This window comes from Bubalus kerabau, chromosome 21 (assembly GCF_029407905.1).
Source record: "Bubalus kerabau isolate K-KA32 ecotype Philippines breed swamp buffalo chromosome 21, PCC_UOA_SB_1v2, whole genome shotgun sequence".
Taxonomy (NCBI): Eukaryota; Metazoa; Chordata; class Mammalia; order Artiodactyla; family Bovidae; genus Bubalus; species Bubalus kerabau.
The window spans coordinates 42091588-42111965 of NC_073644.1; the positions used below are offsets into that span (position 1 = coordinate 42091588).

Consider the following 20378-nt stretch of genomic DNA (forward strand, 5'->3'; position numbering starts at 1 on the left):
ACTGAGTGACTTAACGCTTTCACTACTTATATACACCTAACCAGGTTTATTACTTTAAATGTGGAAAAAAACACATTTTTTTTCCTTTTCTACATTTACTCTCTCTGTGGTCACCCTGTCACATATTTTCATCTTGCTCTTTCCATTTGACCTTGTAACGTGGCACATTACTGAGGCCTGGGTGCTCCTGGCTGGGAACTGTTTTCATTTGTTCTCTGCACCCAGTAAGCACACTGTGAGGGCCTGCTGGTTCTTAACGGCTGCAGAGAAGAGCCTCTGGGTCTCCCAGCTCTGGTGCTGGAGGCCTTTCCTCTGAGCCACACTCTTCCTCTTGCTCTGTGATTCCTGTCCTTGCAGTCCCACCCTTATGCTTCAAACACTTTCCTAGACTTTCTTTCTTTCTTTATGACTGCTCTGGGTCTTTGCTGCTGCACGTGGGCCTTCTCCAGTTACTCTCCAGTTGGCGTGCACCGGCTCAGCAGGGGTGGTGCAGGGGCTTAGTTGTTCCTCAGCACGTGGGATCTTCCCGGGCCAGGGATTGAAGGCATGACCCCTGCATTGGCAGGCAGATTCTTTACCACTGAGCCACCAGGGAAGCTCTTTCCTAGACTTCTAACACACCCCATCTCGCCTCCTCATTCCATGACTCCTGGAAGCTCCATTCTCTCCCAGAGTTCTTCCCAAATATTCACAAGAAAAGTGCCAGCATGATAAGTACATGCCAACTCTAGCCTTTGCATTATTCTCTTGCTTGAGTAGCACATGCTCAGGCTGCATAGGTTACCTGTGTTTCTGTCATCGATGGCATGGTCCATTTATTAATTCTGGTTTGTTCTTGACATTATTACTCATATTACATTTAGGCTTCCACCTGGCAGGGATCCCTCTTAAGTTGACTTACAAAGGACTTAGCATGGGACCAGGTATTACTGGGTGTTTCATGTCATTTCTAAACCACCCAGAAAATATTCCCAAAACACCAGCTCTAAGAGTTACAAGTCATAACATATCTGTCAATCAAATATATTCTTAGTGATTATTCTTCCCCTTGTTCTTGAAAAAGTCCTCCTGTTATTCTAAAAATAATCTGGTTTGATTTTACTCTCCTATTGATCCCTGTTCACTTCCTGCTAAAACAGAACACTTGCCAACAGTGAAGTTTACAATGGGAGCTGGCTCACACCCAAGCAACTGGAATGAAAGCTAATGGATTAGTTATGGGAAATGGATTTATTGCTCTTTTATAATTTTCATCCACTTCAAAGTGAATCCAATGAATCGTTTAGCAATGTAATTAAACAAACTCATAATAAATTCAGGGTAAACACTCTAAGTTGGAAACTAAGAGGTAATAAAAATAGAAGAAAGATATTTCAATGCAAAAATCCTCATTACAGGAAAGTGAGTTTCAAAGGACTGTGGGCCTGAGAAGCATCTGAGGGGCTTGGTAAAAATGCCAATCCCTAGGCTCCACTCTACTCCACTTCATAGCTCTGATCTCCACAAGGAGATAAACCAGTCCATCCTAAAGGAAATCAACCCTGAATATTCACTAGAAGGACTGATGCTGAAATTGAAGTTCCAACACTCTGGTCACCTTATGCAAAGAGCCGATTCACTGGAAAAGACCCAGACACTGGGAAAGATTGAGGGCAGCAGGAGAAGGGGGTGGCAGAGGAAGAGATGGTTAGATAGCATCACTGACTCAATGCACATGAATTTGGGCAAACTTCGAGAGATGGTAAAGGACAGAGGAGCCTGGCATGCTGCAGTCCATGGGGTCGAAAAGAGTCGGACACAACTTAGTGACTGAAGAACAACAAGTTCCACCCTCAGAGGTTTTTATTCTGGAGATTTGCAACACAGCCAAGGAACTTATGATTTCAATAAACGCCCTTATGGTTCTCATACAGTTGGTCTTGGGGACCACACTTTGAAAATCACTAATCCTAAGGAATTCATTGGAAGGACTGATGCTGAAGCTGAAGCTCCAATACTTTGACCACCTGATGTGAAGAACTGACTCATTGGAAAAGACCCTGATGCTGGGAAAGATCGAAGGCAGGAGGAGATGGGGGCGACAGAGGATGAGATGGTTGGATGGCATCCCTGACTCAATGGACATGAGTTTGAGCAAGCTCTGGGAGTTGGTGATGGAAAGGGAAGCCTGGCATGCTGCAGTCCGTGGGTTCTCAAAGAGTCTGAGACACAACTGAGCAACTGAACTGAACTGAAGATTATAACTCAAATGACAATGAGGTCTCATAGGACATTATTTTGAAAAGTGGGAAAGCTTAAAGAAAATATAACCTATACCATAATCAAGGGGAAAAAAATCCAGTGAAATGAGGCATAAAATTTGAAATTAATATGCAAGGCAGATTTAAACTGAAATATATAACCCCATAGAGAGTTTGGTAGGAACAAATCACTGAGAAGCTATGGTTATGCCATAAATAGGCCTGTGATCCTGAATCTGCTCAGATGATGACTCTGGTTAGAGACTTCACAATTGGAGGAGTCTCAATGCATAAAAATGACATTCTATAACACTGATATAGGCTTTTAAATTACAAATTTATGAAAATTAGAAAACTGTGAAACTAAAGAGAATTCATTATTATGCAAAAATCCTAACTTTAGTTTTCTATGCCTGCCAAATCTTAAAATGTCTAAATATACTATGTTTATAGCATAAATGACTATCATATATTCTATATCATAAAATCACCATATTGTAAATACACTATATCCTAAAATAGTAGATTCAGAAATTTTAGATCTGTAAGGCGTAAAAGATGACTGGAATAAGAATTTTTTTATAAGCACAAACTCTACAGGCTCAGAATTTTCTATTTCTCATAAATTTGTGATTTAAAATCTCTATCAGCTAGATTGCCATTGTCTTGAAAATCTCATGCTAGAGAACTACTGTGGGGCTACAACATAAAAATAATGGAAATATCCTTTTATTATGTGTGTTTAGAAGAGAAGGTGATGGTACAATAATTACATGAGGTCTGATAATACTTTTCTGCCTTGATACCAATAGAATGTACCTTTGGTGGAAAGAAGGTATTTAGTACCCAGGAAACAATGAGAAATATAGATAAAAACACCAAATTCCATTTCCAAAAAAATCCCAATTTTCTGTGCTTCCTTTGTCTGCATGATTATCTCTTGGTTTTATGTTGCTGTCACAAACACTGTCTAATCTACATGAGGAAAATTTCCTTTAAATCTCATGTCTGATTGTCCCTTTAGCTTGTCTCTTAGAAAGAAAGGTAGGACAAAGGATAAATGGGAAATAGAGAGAGAGAAAAAAAAAAAGAATTCCATTAACAGCAAAAAAAAAAACTACCTGTTGATACATACAGCCTTTCCTGCAACAGTACTATGATTTATCCTTGAACATTTAATAGATTTTCAAAGTGCTTTGTGACTATAAATCACCCAAGTATGAAATAGTATTTTATTAATTAGGTGACTATAAGGAACTTAAATAAAGCACACAAAATGCTAAGACATATTTCAGCACATCTGCTTTTAATACCTCCATAAAAAGGTTCTCAGAACATATTCATCATCTTAAAGTTTTTACTAGACCTCTCTGGATAAAGGTGTGTTTTTATCTACGTATCACACCTGTAGCTTTCCCTGGTTTCAATCCCAATTTATTTCTATCAAACTACTTCATTATCAAGTTTCTTGTTAGTAATGACACCAAATTCCTCTCAAAAATATGGTAAAGATGTTTTCACTGTACAAATAATTCATCAGGCTCTCTACTATCTGAGGAAAAATTCACTATTTTGAGATATTACCTAGCATTAAACCATTTCAAACTGCTTACTACTAATTACTTTTTATTTGCATGTAGGGTATTTGGAGGTCTCAGCACATTCAAAGTCACTAGAAAGATTTGTTTCTCTTTTAATAGTAAACTGTTGAAAACTTCAATGGGAATGATGTTCTTATTAACAAACTCGTCTTAAATTTTGTCTCCAAATAGAATCAGTTGCTCTGGAAAATTAAACTAGATGTCATGGACAAAAAAAAAAAAATGAACTGCTTGAAAAAATTAATTAGTTATTTGAAATTATAAAGTATATCTACCTTTTACCATTTATCCATAGTAAAAAGCAACAGCTACAGAAAAGGGTTAAAGAAAAAATTAGTTGTTCTCAACCCCTTACCCCGCAGGGACATTTCTGGGGGGTATTTACTATTAATAACATTCATGCTCTTCCCAAATACCCACATACCTATATACATGCATAACTCTGTCTTGCTGCACCGTACCGCGCCGCACGTTGGAGTCTTAGTTCTGAACCCTCACCCCCTGCAGCAGAAGCGTGGAGTCTTAGCTACTGGACTGCCAGGGAAGTCCCTATGCATAATTCTGTTTAAACAAATATGATTTATTTCTTTAAGGTCTCACTAATGAGAGCTAAAACTATATTCTATCTCATTCTATTTAATAGCTACTTAGTATTTCAAGGTATGGCTCTTTCATGATCGATTTAATCATTTCCTTATACATGGATATTTAAGTTGAAACGGTTTTCTGCTATGCCAATGGTATTACAATGAGCTTTCCTACAGGTACACATATGTACATACTCCTGTCTAACACGTACACTGATAACACTCCTACAAGTAAAATTAGGGGTCAAAGAATAAGTACCTTTTAAATTCTAATAAATATTGACAAAAAGTGTCTTCTTAAAGGGTTATATTTCTCCCAATTGAGTACAAAATTGCCAGTGCAGGGAATTATTAAAATTTTAAAATCTTTGCTCTGGAAAATTAAACTAGGTTTTATTGATAAAAAATGAACTGCTTGAAAAAATTAACTAGTTATTTGAAACTATAAAGTATATCTATCTTTTACCATTTATCCATAGCAAAAAGTAACCAACAGCTATGCTGCTGCTAAGTCACTTCAGTCGTGTCCGACTTTGTGCGACCCCATAGACGGCAGCCCACCAGGCTCCCTTGTCCCTGGGATTCTCCAGGCAAAAACACCGGAGTGGGTTACCATTTCTTTCTCCAATGCATGAAAGTGAAAAGTGAAAGTGAAGTCGCTCAGTCGTGTCAGACTCTTAGTGACCCCATGGACTGCAGCCTACCAGGCTCCTCCGCCCATGAGATTTTCCAGGCAAGAGTACTGGAGTAGGGTTCCATTGCCTTCTCCAAACAGCTATAGAAAAGGGTTAAAAAAAAAAATCCTTATTCTCAACTCCCTACGCTACAGTGCCATTTTCACTGAACAGGTGAAAAAATGTCTCATTTTAATTAGCATTTAATTACTACTAAGATTTAGCACCCTGTCTAATACTTATCAGTTACCTGTTTTAAACTTTCTGTGTTGCTCCTGTAGTTGTTTTGTGCATTAGGGAATGTGAAATGTGCATTTCTTAATTTGCCTTTAGGGGCTAAGGAAAGAAGCTCTCATCAGATAGTAAAATTCAGTCTGACTTGTTATTAAATGACTGTTACTTCTAGCTTGACTGCTTGCCTTTCATACTTTGGTTAGGCATAATATAACATTAATAATTAAATTTGGAACTTTAAAATGATTGTCAACGGGGGCACCACTTGATTAAAGCATATCTCACATCTGTGTACAGGCAAGGCACTAGGTCAAAAGTCATGTCATTTTATTCCCAGGTTGTAATAATTCATAAAGGGTGATGGGTATCTGAGCCAAGCAAATCTGCCAAAAATGAAACTTGAGATCTTAATCTGTCTTTCAAAATACTGTATCTACACCAGCCACGTGGGTATGAGATATTAATTCAGTTAAGCCCACGGTTTGAAAATCTACCTCCCATTTCTACACAAAATAATCCAAAAGAACTTACTTCGAATCTGTTTTTTAATTTCCTTAGCAGGATCCAACCAGTTCTGAAAAAGAAGTGAGAGTCGGAATATGAATCAGAGAAGAACAGAAATGATTTCGTGTTGAGTGGGTAGAGACATGTGCTAAGTACATTTGGGAGGGAGCAGGGAATGGCTGTTGGAAGGGCCTCCCGCTGGGTCCTGCCCCTAACATGTCCAGCTGCCTTCACTCGTCCCGAGGGCCCAGGCTCTTGTCTCTTGAGAGATGTGTGTATGTGAAGGATTTAGGTTGGACAAAATTCTTTTACAAGTGCCTTCAGAGATTCAAGCTAGCATAGAAACAGAGTAGAAAAGATGGTGGATTCTATGTTCAAACAAATTAGGAGAAAAAAATGAAGATACAGCCATCCCCCAGTCACTGCAGAGGATTGGTCACAGGACCCCAGATGACACTGGAATCTGGGGATGCTCAAGTCCCTGATACGAAATAGCACAGTATCTGTATACAACCTATGCAATCCCCTCACATACTTGAAGTCATCTCTAGATTATTTCTAACACCTAATACAATGGAAATGTGATAGATAGAAAGAGCTGCTGGTACACCAGCAAATTAAAATTCTGTTTTTGGAACATTCTGGAATTTTCTAAAAAAATATTTTGGATCTTCTGCTGGTTGAATCTGCAGATGCAGAACCTGAGAACACATAGAGTTGGCTACGTGTAATGTGACCCCTCTGATGTCCTAGCTGGTGAGCTTCCCATGTAGTGACTTCTGTGATTATAGATTTTAAAGCACCTTCTTAAATGCACTCCTAACAAACAAACAGTTGTTTGAGACTTTATGATTTTCTTCATCAGAACACTCAGGCATTTAATGATGAAGTTAAGACATCATCCAGTGAATCCAGTCAAGATTAAGTACGATTCACAGAATGACAAGCAAACAAGTAACATTTATGAACACGATTGTGGTGGCTCAGTTTCCAGCATTAAGGAGACAATTTCTTCTTCCTCATTTCTCAGGTGGTTGAGAGGATGAGTGAGGAAAAGGCCTAACGAGGCTGCGTCAGCTGTGAGAGTCTACAGAGGCAGACTGGATACCTAAGACAAGACCCCTCTCATACTGTGACGCAGCCAGAATACGAAAGCTTAATAAGATGAATTAACAGTAAGACGGCATCCACTGGACATGGTTTCCGTGTATCAATGTATTTGATTCTCAGTGGCTCAACTCCACTGACATATCATCATACCCTCCCCAAAGCACTATATAAAATGCTTTTCTGGAAGCATAAAGAACTCAAGCATGAAGAGCAGAAACACTGACTTACTGTTTCCAAAAGACTCAAGATTGAAGGAAGTTGTCGATAATTTCCTTCATGAAGAAATAAGGTGATAAACAGCATTTAGGGCCTCAGACAGCACATGTGAGGTGTAGGGGTGTGAGGGGTGGGTGGAGAAGAGGATCTACCGATTCAGTTTCAGTTCACTTTCTTGCAGTGAAGGGCAGCTGAAGCCAGAAGATTCTCTATAGCTTTGAACCACTCACCTTCTGGTTTTCAGCATCTCGATATGTAAGCCCAAAATAGTCTTTCTCTAGCAAATTCAGATGTTCACAGACTTTATCAAACAGCACTTGGCCTCTGGAGCGTTTCTGTGAAGAACAAAACAGAAAAACAAGTTACCAAAAAAGCTCTTCAATTGCCACCATTAAAACGGGCACGCTTTAAAATGTTGCTTGTTGTAACTGTTCAGTAAATGATGAGTGGGTGTGATCAATTCAGTGGGGTGCCATTGCAGGAGATGCAAGAGATGAGGATTCGATTCCTGGGTTGGGAAGATCACGTGGAGTAGTAAATGGCAACCCACTCCAGTATTCTTGCCTGGAAAAAAGGCAGTCATCTGGGGAAAAAAAAATCCATCAGCTTAATTTATGGTGATACACAGTATCTATCCTGTTTTCATGTAAGACTTTAAAGCTCTTTCAACTTGGCCTTGGAGTCTGAGATGGATTAACTGTCAGCAATTAAGCTAAACTACTTTTTGTTTGCATAGTAGCAACATTTCACATCTTGTACATTAAGCATATTTGTCTTTAAGATTTAATACAGTAAGAGAAAAATAAGAAAATTGATAAACAATGGGCATGCCAAAAAAGAAAGTATTCAGAAGATCTGTAAGTGGTATGTATTACTGTGCAACTGCAAATATATTGGAAATTACTCAGCCCCCTCAAGCATGACTATTTAGGAGAAAAGATAAATTTAGGATAGAAAAGTGAAGCCTGGTTTATAGCTAGCTAAATAATCAATGTTGTATTTGAATAAAGTTTAATAATGTATGAAAATAAATTACATGATAGCAAAACTGCTTAACACTCAACGGATATGAGTTAATGGTATGACAACAAAATGCTGCCTGCTAGTTTAAATCTTATATTTGTAAATAATGGAATATTACTTCTGAAAAATTCTTAATAAATTATAAAGTTTTCACACACAAAAAAAACAAACTGGTTCTTCTGATGCTTCCATTGGTAAGATCTCCAGTTTAAGAGAGAACACAGAGGTGCAGAGGACTTAGATGAGAGAAGCAGTCTTGCTGCTGCCTATGTTGGTGGCTTTAACAGATAAACCTAATTCTGAATCTTCCTTATGTCCCCTACATCTGTGCAGACCTCTCTCCCTCTGTAAAATGGGTATGATGCCGTCTACTTATTTGCAGCGTTGTTGTTCACTCACTCAGTCGTGTCTGACTCTTTGTGACCCCATGGACTGCAGCATGCCAGGCTTCCCTGTCCTTCACTATCTCCCAGAACAAAAGCATTCAAACTTGGTCCAATGATTACACACATCAAGCATCCCACAAACATCAGCTGTTATCAGCCTAAGTGACAAGTGGCAGAATATGTAATGTAGGACTCAGTTTGCCTTTTTGTTATAGGAGAACAAACACGACTCCTTGTGGGGCTGATAAACATCCTTAGTACTAAAATTGTGCTAGTGGTAAAGAACCAGCCTGCCAGTGCAGGGGACATAAGAGATGCGGGTTTGATCCCTGGGTCGGGAAGATTCCTCTGGAGAGGGCATGGCAACCCCCTCTAGTATTCTTGCCAGGAGAACCCATGGACAGAGGAGCCTGACGGGCTACAGTCCACAGGGTTGCAAAGGGTCAGACAGGACAGAAGCAACTCACCACACACACAACATTAAAATATCCTGCTCTGGGACTTTCCCGATGATCCAGTGGCCAAGAACCCCCACTCCCAACTGCAGAGGACCTGGGTTCAACCCTTGGTCAGGGAACTAGATCCCATATGTCAAAACTAAGACCTAGTGTAGCCAAAATAAATAAACAATTTTAAAAAATACCCTGCTCTTTTTTAAGATATCAATTATGTTTATTGCCTGCTTTAAGCAGAACATAATATACACAATGCATACACATACATCTAAACAGCAGTGTCTGGCCAAGTACTTTCTCAATGAGCAAAAACAAACACAAATAAATAAATAAACCTTCCTCTACAGAAACTTCTACTTTCTTTGACCCAGTGGACCTCAGCCAGGCCCTCAATGGAGGAATTATTCTCATCATGCTGCAGGCAGCCCTGGACATCATTTTAATTATCTGTCTTCTTCCTTTTGTTTAACAGGTGGAAAGGCTAGCTGAGGCAGAGACCACTGTGCTAGCTGGTTCTTACTTTTCTGGCTCCTCACCATTTGATTTCTATTAATGACCATGTGAGAGTTGAACCAAAAAGAAGGCTGAGCACCCAAGAATTGATGCTTTCAAACTGTGCTGCTGGAAAAGACTCTTGAGAATCCCTTGGACAGCAAGGAGATCAAACCAGTCAGTCCTAAAGGAAATCAACCCTGAATATTCACTGGAAGGACTGAAGATGAAGCTCCAATACTTTGGCCACCTGATGCAAACAGCTCATTCATTGGAAACGACCCTGATGCTGGGAAAGATTGAGGGCAAGAGGGGAAGGGGTTGATAGAGGATGAGATAGCTCAATGGCATCACCGACTCAGTGGACATGAATTTGACCAAACTCCAGGAGATAGTGAAGGACAAGGAAGACTGGTGTGCTGTAATTCATGGGGTGAAAAAATGGGGTCACGTGACTTAGCGACTGAACAATGACCCACAGCTTTCTCTTGAATAGACTACTTTTCTTAAACATATTTGAATACTATATATTTATATACACACACACATACATATACTTTTTAGTTTTCCACTATTTTATACTTTTAATACAATATTAAAATTCATTCATTAAATTAAATATAATCACACACAAAATTCTTTTCAGGTTTCCTTTTCCACAAATTTCTATATTCATATTAGTTTGTCCTTTCTTTTTTTTTTTCCACATAGAAATAACCAGCTTCAGGGCAAAATTACTTTCTTTTTCTTTCACTAACAGTTTGTAAGACAATAACATAGTGGTCCATTCTTAACCCTGAGGGGTTTGGGGGAATTTGTTTCTGCCTGTTTTGGCTCTAAGAACCAAGATGGTTTGTTTAGAATCTACTATAACGTTGTCGTTGTTCAGTTGCTAAGTCAAGTCTGACTCTCTGCAACCCCATGGACTGCAGCACGCCAGGCTTCCCTGTCCTTCACCATCTCCCAGAGTTTGCTCAAACTCACGTGCATTGAGTTGGTGATGCCATCCATCCATCTTGTCCTCTGTCATCCCCTTCTCCTGCTTTCAATCTTTCCCAGCATCAGGGTCTTTTCCAATGAATCAACTCTTCACATCAGGTGGCCAAAGCCTTGGAGCTTCAGCATCAGTTCCTTTCAGTGAATATTCAGGGCTGATTTCTTTTAGGATTGACTGGTTTGATCTTTCCTACTATAGATGGTTGGGCTTCCCTTGTGGCTTAGCTGGTAAAGAATCTGCCTGCAATGTGGGACACCTGGGTTTGATCCCTGGGTTGCAAAGATCCCCTGGAGAAGGGAAAGGCTATCCACTCCAGTATTCTGGCCTGGAGAATTCCATGGACTGCACAGCCCATGGGGTCGCAAAGAGTTGGACACAACTGACTGACTTTCACTTTCACTACAGATGGTTATATGTAAACAATGAAATTCCTATCTACTAAATCTCACCATAGCCGCCAGCCAGTTGGATGACACCAGAAAGGCCTCTCACGTTATGTGGGCCTTCTCCTGCTCATCCTTGATTGAGAATGGAAGACTCCATAAGGAGCCAGGGATCACAGACTCGAGGATATATGGCCCCTGTGCTCATGGCCAACATCACTATGATCACAGCTCACTGCCCCAGAGCCTAGACATGGCATCTGCACACGTAAAGGGAAAGACCCTAGCGATGGCTGGAGTCGAGACAGGACACAAAACAGGACTATTTTCCAGCCCCACACAAGTTCCCCTCTGTAATCACTCTCACCTCCCCCAAACTGATTCTTTTTACACAGATGATTTTTTTCTAGCATATTATTCAAGTTTTTCAAGTCAATTATTTCTACATGTTTGATATCATGTGCATCTTTGGGTAATAACATCTAAAATATGACTAAAGCTCAACAGTCACCCGGAACTTCTAGAGAATTTATGTTAAATATTTGGTTCCCAGAGAAAGGATGTTCATGAAGTGATCAAATCTAGGCACCTAATTTTCATGGGGTGTGTTTATATATTGCCATAATGAGTCAAGAATTCAGTAGATTCAAAAACGTTTTTTTGGACAGAGTTATTCTAAAATCAATGGATAATTTACTTTTTAATCTCATTTGCTGTTTCCTGAGAGTTGATAAGTCATGTCCCTGACTCAAATGCATTCGCAGTTCATGTAACCCTTCACTATTAACACATGCACATCATGAAATCCTGAGTTTGCTTTGCAGTTACAAACCAATGGGCTTCCCAGATGGCCCAGTGGGTAAAGAATCTCCCTGCCAATGCAGGAGACACGGGTTCAGTCCCTGGGTTGGAAAGATCCCCTGGAGAAGGAAATGGCAACTCACTCCAGCATTCTTGCTTGAGAAAGCCCATGGACAGAGGAGCCTGGTGGGCTACATTCCATGGGGTTGCAAAAGAGTTGAACACGACTTAGTGACTAAACAACAACAAACCAATGATGGACTGCCCTCTCTTGACCCTTTTTTTCCTCTTAAAATTGGATTTCTAATAGAGAAGATGAAGATACAGCTATCACCACCACTCAAACACAGCAGATAAAACAAGTCTTCCTGCAACATTAATGAAACTTCCCAAAGTCAAAGCTACTCCAGGATTTTTATGTCTGTAAAATACTGGTTCTCAAGGCATATAGCTTATCAATCAGCATCACTTGGGAAGTTTATATTAAAATGTTTATTTTCACTTTCACTTGTCTGTTTAGAGGAACAAGTTTTAAAAATTAACTTCAAAATGTTTCAGGATTGGGGAATTTCAAACAGTTCCAAAAGTAGAGACAACAGTATCATGAAACCCTGTATACTTATTGCCCAGTTTTAGCAAATGCCTTTTGAAGCTCACAACCTTGGTTCATCTGAGTTTTGCTCCCCTCATCCTACCCCACAGTTATTTGGAAGCATCTAAGCAAATAATTTTGTCTCTATTTATCTTAGCATTTAACTCTGTTCTTTCAAAAAGTATAATTGCAATGCCTTTATCACATTTAAACAAAATTAGCAATCAGTCCATACTATCGCCAAATATGTAGTCAGTGCTTTAATTTCTCCAACTGTTTCAAAGATTTTCTTTTCATTTTCTTTGATAAGCCCATACATTGCAATGCTGCTGCTGCTGTGTCGCTTCAGTCGTGTCTGACTCTGTGCGACCCCATAGACAGCAGCCTATCAGGCTCCCCCGTCCCTGGGATTCTCCAGGCAAGAACACTGGAGTGGGTTGCCATTGCCTTCTCCAATGCATGAAAGTGAAAAGTGAAAGTGAAGTCGCTCAGTCCTGTCTGACTTGTAGCGACCCCATGGACTGCAGCCTACCAGGCTCCCCCATCCATGGGATTTTCCAGGCAAGAGTACTGGAGTGGGGTGCCATTGCCTTCTCCGATACATTGCAATAGGCTGTCATATCTCCGTAGTCTCTCTGAAACTGCAAGCTTTCCATTTATCCTGGTTTTCCTGTTGAAATTAACTTGTTTTGGAAATCAGGTCATTTGCCTGCAGAGTTCCCTCAGTCTAGACTTGCTGCTTGCATCTTCATGGTGTAATTTAACACGTTCCTCTGTATTTTGTATTTTCTGTAAACTGACAGTAAAATCTAGAAGCTTGACCAGAATTCTTATTTGACTGTTTTCTATAAAAGATGCTATGTAATTTCATCAGGAGGCATACAGTGACTCCTGCCTTTTTTGTAATATTTTGTTGTTAGTTGCTAGTCATGTCCAACTCCTTTGAGACCCCAAGGACTGTAGCCCACCAGGCTCCTCTGTCCATAGGATTTCCCAGGCAAGAATATTGGAGTGGGTTGCCATTTCCTTCTCCAGAGGATCTTCCTGACCCAGGGATTGAACCCATGTTTCCTGCATTGGTAGGTGGATTCTTTACCACTAAGCCATCTCGGAAGCACAGTCACTAAAGATTGTTACCCTAGACCCACTGATTTGAAATGGCAAGATGGGAATATTCTAATCCTCATCATTGCTCCCCCAATGATCATCTGGAGCATGTCTATGAAGAGCGTCTCTTTGTCAAAATTATGTATCCAGTGACATAATTTGATGAAGCCAGGATCAACACTCACACCTTCTCCTCTGTTCAATTTTAAGACAAGTTGGCTCCCTAGCATCATCTAAAAGTCACCAGTTAGAATTTTTGTCTTACGTTGTCACTATGAACTCACGGAGGTAAATCAGGCTTGATGTGTTTCAGTCCATTACGGGTGTTACCCTTAGTGAAGCTCTAAATGTCCCTAAATGCTCTGCCTGGCCTTTCGTTGTCAACTCTCATCCTTCACAACGCTTCTCTAGTGCCACTTCTTTATAGCACTTCCTGTCCTCCCAGCCAAATGTGATATCTCTCGTCTCTGGACATTTGAGCACTTCTGGTACCAAGAGGGCACTTTCCACATTCCACCTTACATTGCGGCCGTCTGTCTGTGCATCACCTTCTACCCTGACCGACTATAAAGACATTCTTCATGCTATCAAGCCAGTTATACTTTTTTTTTTTTTTTTGCCATGCTGTATGGCAAGTGGGATCTCAGTTTTCCTACCAAGGATTACACCCATGCCCCTGCATTGGAAGCATGGAGTCTTAACCACTGGACTTCCAGGAGAGTCCCTCCTACACTTTTTATGGAACCTCATTATGGTCAAATATCATCAAGAGATTTAAAAGGTAATGTAATGAAAATTTACATAAAATTTTTCTTGCCAGCATATCATAACCAATGTTGCAGAAGCAATAATTCAACATAGGGTTTTCAACCTTGGACCCTGGGAACAGTAAAAAAGACACCAATATCCAGGAACCCATGTCAGGACAAAGAAATCAGAATTTCTGAAGGTGGGAGCATGGTCTTTGTAGGTTATCAAGGTCTCGTTTGCAGGTATTGTTGAAAGGTACACCTAAATTAAGTTTACAATTTAAAAACTCTTAAATAGGAGGACTCCAAAGCAATGCTTCTTTTTTTAATGAAATGTGTAACTTTTTCATAACAGTTTCTTTCAGGCCTCTTAGACCAACACTGATAGCTACATGATAATAAACTTTATTTACATACAGACACAGTCTTGAAATCTTAAGATAGCCTTTCCAACAAATTTTCTTAAAAAACATTAAGTTCTCAAGAAATGAAAAACCAGTCAAATGCTGAAATAAAATGATACAAACGAGCAATGTTAAATCACCAAACTATAAAACCAACCAGTAAACAAACCAAACAATGAACTTGCATTGAAAACTATGAACAAGGTACACAAAATTAAAATGTTTGTTGAATTTTAAGTGGTGGCATTTTCCCTTGGGAGAGCCAAAACATATAGACTTTAACTGAAGAACCTGATACCATACTAAAAAATGACCCAGGTGGGATAAGATATATCTTGATTTCCTCTTTTGTGATTGAGCAGAAGCATTCACATCTTGCCCAGCATGTTAGGGAGGAGACCAGAAGGAGCAAACACACACAGGGCTCTGAGCCTGGGGTGGGATAGAGGGAGGAGCTGCTCTTGGTGCACGTGTGTGTGTGCTGCGTCGCTTCAGTCGCCTCCGCCTCTGTGTGACGCTATGGACTGTAGCCTGCCAGGCTCCTCTGTCCACAGGAATCTCCAGGCAAGAATACAACCCCTGGAGTGGGTCGTGATCCCCTCCTCCACCTGGAGACTGAACCTATGTCTCCTGCATTGGCAGGTGGATTCTTTACCACTAGCGCCACCTGGGAAGCCCACACCTGTGCCCACGTCCTCCTAAAAGTCCCTGGAAACTGTGGCTTGATCTGTGCTCCCAAACATAAGCCCAAACTGTACTAAATCTCAGCACAAGACTTCAATAGAATTTGTCTTTTCTTTCAGTCTCACAAAGCTATGAATCAGTCGGTAAGAAAGGCTAAACGCTGAAATTAGAGAAATTTGTTAAGTCAAGTATAATGTCCTCACCTGACATCTTGGGCTGCAGTTCTTATTTTCTGGAGCTGCACAATTATGGAGAAAATGAAGCAGAGACTGTCGTCCTGCCTGAGAAGTGTAGCTAATCAGTGGTCCTTACTTCTTAAAAGAGGGACAGGGGGCAGGAAGGGGGGAAGCAAAGCCATCAGCACCAAGGTTGAGGGTACATCCTTGAGGCTCCTCAGGATCGATGTGTCCATTTCTATAAACTGTTGCTTAAAAAAAAGTTTTGTTACATTTCATTGTTCAGTTGTTGTGTCCACTGCAGCATACTAGGCTCCCCTCTCCTTCACTATTTCCCTGAGTTTGCTCAAATTCATGTCCATTGAGTTGGTGACGCCATCCAACTAGCTCATCCTCTGCTGCCCGTCTTCTCCTTCTGCCCTCAATCTTTCTCAGCATCGGGGTCTTTTCCAATGAATCAGCCCTTAGCATCAGGTGGCCAAAGTACTGGAGTTTCAGCTTCAGCATCAGTCCTTCCAATGAATATTCAGGATTTATTTCCTTTAGGATTGACTGGTTTGATCTCCTTGTAGTCCAAGGGACTCTCAAGAGTCTTCTCCAGCACCACAGTTTGAAAGAGTCAATTCTTTGGCGCTTAGGCTTCTCTATGGTCTAGATCTTGCATCCATACATGACTAGGAAAAATTATAGCTTTGACTAGATGGACCTTTTCAGCAAAGTAATCTCTGCTTTTTAATATACTCTCTAGGTCTGTCATAGCTTAGGCTAAACCACATGTGTTAATACAAGGAAATATATATGATGTTGAGAACTTACAGAGAAATTGACACTTCTGTACCTTTATTTCAGCTGCTTTGAAATTTGAGGGTGCACCAGCCCTGTAAGCACTTCCATCTCTCCACCATGTATCTTCCTCAAACAGATTGCTGATTTTCTCCTGCAAATTATACCTTCCCATAGATTGATGCACTTTGTGAACTTGCATTTCTGTCCCCCAAGGACAGGAAACTGGACACCCTTTTTAATGTCCCCAACAGAATGTCCTAAACACCAAAAACATTCAACATATGTGTCTAATAAGTGCTCCTGGCATGAATCTGAAGGAGGAATTTCTCCTCACATTACCTTGGATTAGTCTTGTTGAAAAATGCCATCTCTTTTTTCATGCTTCCTTCTGTAACTGCATATTTCCTCATTGAATGCCTCTCCATTCTCCTCACTTTTAAAGGTCAAATGGAATTCTCTTAATTTCTAAAAGACGGCATCACCATTTGCCTGGTGTTTAGGAGCATCTGAAGAGCTCCACAAACTGACCTGGCTAGAGCCTGAGCCTAAATCAGACACCTGGACTCCGTGTAAGTCATTTCTTCCTCAGTTTTCCCTTTTCTGTTTGAAAAATGTTCTAATACTGTCTGCTCTGAAATTTAAGTGTTGTTGTTGTTTTTTTTTTTAAATCTACATTTAGAAAATAGCAAGAGTCCGTGGTCAACTCATGAATAAAAGATGACGATGGTGTCTGGTCTGTGACAACAGCCTTAAGTCCCCGAGAGAGATCTGAGGCCAGGAAGGTCTGAGAAGCGCTACGTGGCCCCAGCTGCCCTGTGTGCATCCACTTCCATTTGGGGCTTTCTGTCTCAAGTGTACTTTCAATGCCAAGTTTAATAAGCACAGCAGGAAGTCCATTATCCCCATCACTACTGCCAGAATCCATGCCCCGAGGGGCAGGACTTAATGGAAACTTCAGCCTGTGTGAAGTGAAGTGAAAAGTCGGTCAGTTGTGTCCAACTCTTTGCGATCCCATGGACTATACAGTCCACGGGATTCTCCAGGCCAGAATACTAGAGTGGGCAGAATACTAGAAGCCGTTCCCTTCTCTAAGGGATCTTCCCAACCCAGGGATAGAATCCAGGTCTCCCGCATTGCTGGTGGATTCTTTAGCAGCTGAGCCACCAGGGAAGCCCAAATCCCAAGTGTGATCCAGACAGCGAATGCAAGGAGGGCTGATGTGAGAGGCAGAGATGAATTTTTTCTGCCTAGACGTTATGTGTCTCACTAGCGTGTTCTTTAAATTCACAGGCAATTGGCTTTTCAGAAAACCATGACAGTTCTTTTAAACATTAATAAGTCCATCAATAGTTATTCTGCCATTTTCTTAAACTCGGCTCAGTTGGCAGTGCTGATACAGAGAGGCCTGTGAAAACAGGAACTCGGAACCACATCCTGGTGTTGCTTAGTTTTTAAACAAAACAGTAATTTATTTCCAGTTGTCTAGAGATTAGACAGTTGTCTAATGTCTCAACTGTCTAGAGATTGGAATTCCTCTAGCATTATTTAAGTATCTTTAGGATACAGCTTTAAAGATATTATTCTTTTCCAATTCAAGTTTGTTTCCCTATCATTCTATTCTAAATGAGGCTCATTAGACAGCCCCAGCGCTGGACCCTGACTCTACAGCAGCTGGCTGTGAGGTGAGACAGTCACTGAAGCTTTCTGAACTTCACTGCCTTTAAAAAATGGTAATAATATTTTTCCTTACTCATAGGACTGTTGCATTAATTAATACACAGGAAAGGACTTCCCTGGCGGCCTGGCGGTGGTTAAGATGCACTTCCACTGCAGGGCGTGTGGGTTCCACCCCTGGTTGGGGGAACTAAGATCCTATGTACCTCGAGCCCCTTCCCCTGCAAAAAACCCCAAACATAAAACTCCCTGATGACCAAGGAACCTTCACAGCAGCACTGAATGCAGACCTTCCGTCCTCTTCCATAAAACAGAAATAAAATTTCTTAAAAAAACAAGAAACACAGGAAAGCATACAGATTGCCTAGCCTAGGGGAAGCCATTACCAATCAATGCTGGTGATTATCAGTTGGCCCTTATTATAAGGAATCCAATTTATTCAGGGTTCTTTTCTATTGTTGTTTTTCTTTCTTTCTTTCTTTCTTTTTTTTTTTTTTTGCAAATTCAGGGTTTCTAATGTTGAAATTTGGGAGAGAGACTGAAGCCTTTTCATCTGCAGTGAAATCACCCCCTATCTCTCATGAAAAACAAATCTCTACAGGTCAAAGTGGGAAATGGCTGAAAATAGTATCATTATCAGTAAACCAAGGGAACATTCCATTACCCTGTGCAAACACAAACACAAAGTGGTTTTTCACACACACTGGGTGTTCTGGCACACTTAGGTACATCCTAGGCCAAACATGAGAGTTACGAATTATCATAGATACAGCCTGCAGCACAGCCAGAGCAAGAAGGGAGAGTTCACATGCGGAGAGCCCACCGAGGTTTGAAATTCTCTGCAAAAACACGTTCAGCACATACACAAGAACCCCTTCGTGCACGTGAAGCTCTTCCACTGCTTTTAGGAAGACGTCTTTTTCTTTCAGCCACAATCTGTTTCTGCCTTCATTTGTTGTAGCCATTTCATTCTGTTTGAAATCAGACTTCTGTGCTCAGAGTGAGTACCGTGGCCGATAATAGCTTTCCGGTGAAGCACGCTTCTTCTTGGCCAGCAAAAACACTGGGCTCGCTTTTGTACAAAGAGTTTCACATCACACGTATGAGATGTTGGCAGCGAACTGTCAGACAACATTTCCTGCTGTTAATCTGCTAGGGATTCAAGTCACTAAGCCAATGAGTGCCAAGTGAATGCAGAGAAGGAAGGCTGGGGAAGAGGGATGAGGGAGAGACACAGACTTTTAAACCTGAATCACAAAAAAGAACCACAGGCCCTAATTCAGAACAACAGGGGACTTTGAGAAACATTTCCTGGGAGCCGTCATTGTTGTTCAGTCACTAAGTCGTGTCTGACTCTGCGACCCCATGGACTGCAGCATGCCAGACTTCCCTGTCACCATCTCCAGACTTCCCTTCACCATCTCCCTGAGTTTGCTCAAATTCATGTCCATTGAGTCAGTGATGCCATCCAACCATCTCATCCTCTGTCACCCCATCTCCTCCTGCCCTCAGTCTTTCCAAGCATCAGCATCTTCTGCAATGGAGTTGGCTCTTTGCATCAGGTGGCCAAAGTATTGAGGCTTCTGTTTAGCATCAGTCCTTCCAATGAATATTCAGGGTTGATTTCCTTTAGGACTGACAGCTTTGATCTCCTTGCTGTCCAAGGGACTCATGAGTCTTCTCCGACACCACAATTCAAAAGCATCAATTCTTCAGTGCTCAGCCTTCTTTATGGTCCAACTCACATCCATATATGACTACTTTCCAAGACAATTCTCCAAAAATAAGAAAAGTCAAACAAAATCCCCAATTGTGATTTATAACTCATTTGGTCAAGTAAAGACCTGGAGGCCACGCAGATGCTGACAGTGAAAATATAACTTTTCATACTATACATTTAACAAGTATAAATTGTGGAATGGCCACTTTTCAAACCTAAACAGCAGGGGTTCCCAACTTCCAGGATCTAAAGCCTGATGATCTGAGGTGGAGATGATGTAACAACAGTAGAAATAAAGTGCACAATAAATGTAACATGCTTGAATATGCTGGAACCATCTCCACCCCTCCAGTCCATGGAATCATTATCTTCCAGGAAACTGGTCCCTGGTGCCAAATGGCTGGGAATCACTGCTAAGGCAACGATGAATAAACCTGAATAAAAACACTCAGTGCTTTAAATAAATCGGTCTTAAGTGAACCAGTGTCCTTTTCACCAACTGTCTCCTCCTATTAACAGGACAAGGCTGTGAGCAAGCACACAGAGGAAGATTTCAGGGTTATTACATAAACTACTCTCATAATTTGGGGCTTCCCAGATGGCGCTAGCGGTAAAGGACCACCTGTCAATGCAGGAGATGTAAGAGATGAGAGTTCGATCCCTCGACTGGGAAGATTCCCTGGAGGAGGGCACGGCAACCTATTCCAGTATTCTTGTTTGGACAATTCCATAGACAGAGGAGCCTAGCAGGCTATAGTCCAGGGGGTCGCAAAGAGCCAGACA

At 40.9% G+C, this 20378-nt stretch overlaps 1 protein-coding gene across 2 annotated transcripts in view; it reads right to left on the reverse strand.

Annotated features, from left to right (window-relative positions):
• Nucleotides 1–20378, reverse strand: part of EPB41L3 (erythrocyte membrane protein band 4.1 like 3) — a 145899-nt gene that overhangs the window by 51917 nt on the left and 73604 nt on the right. For both annotated transcript variants that reach the window (XM_055559452.1, XM_055559453.1), the window contains 2 exons: nt 7397–7501; nt 5868–5910 (listed from right to left, as the gene is read on the reverse strand). In XM_055559452.1, coding sequence (XP_055415427.1) covers nt 5868–5910; nt 7397–7501 — 148 coding nt within the window. The remainder of the gene's footprint in view (nt 1–5867; nt 5911–7396; nt 7502–20378) is intronic.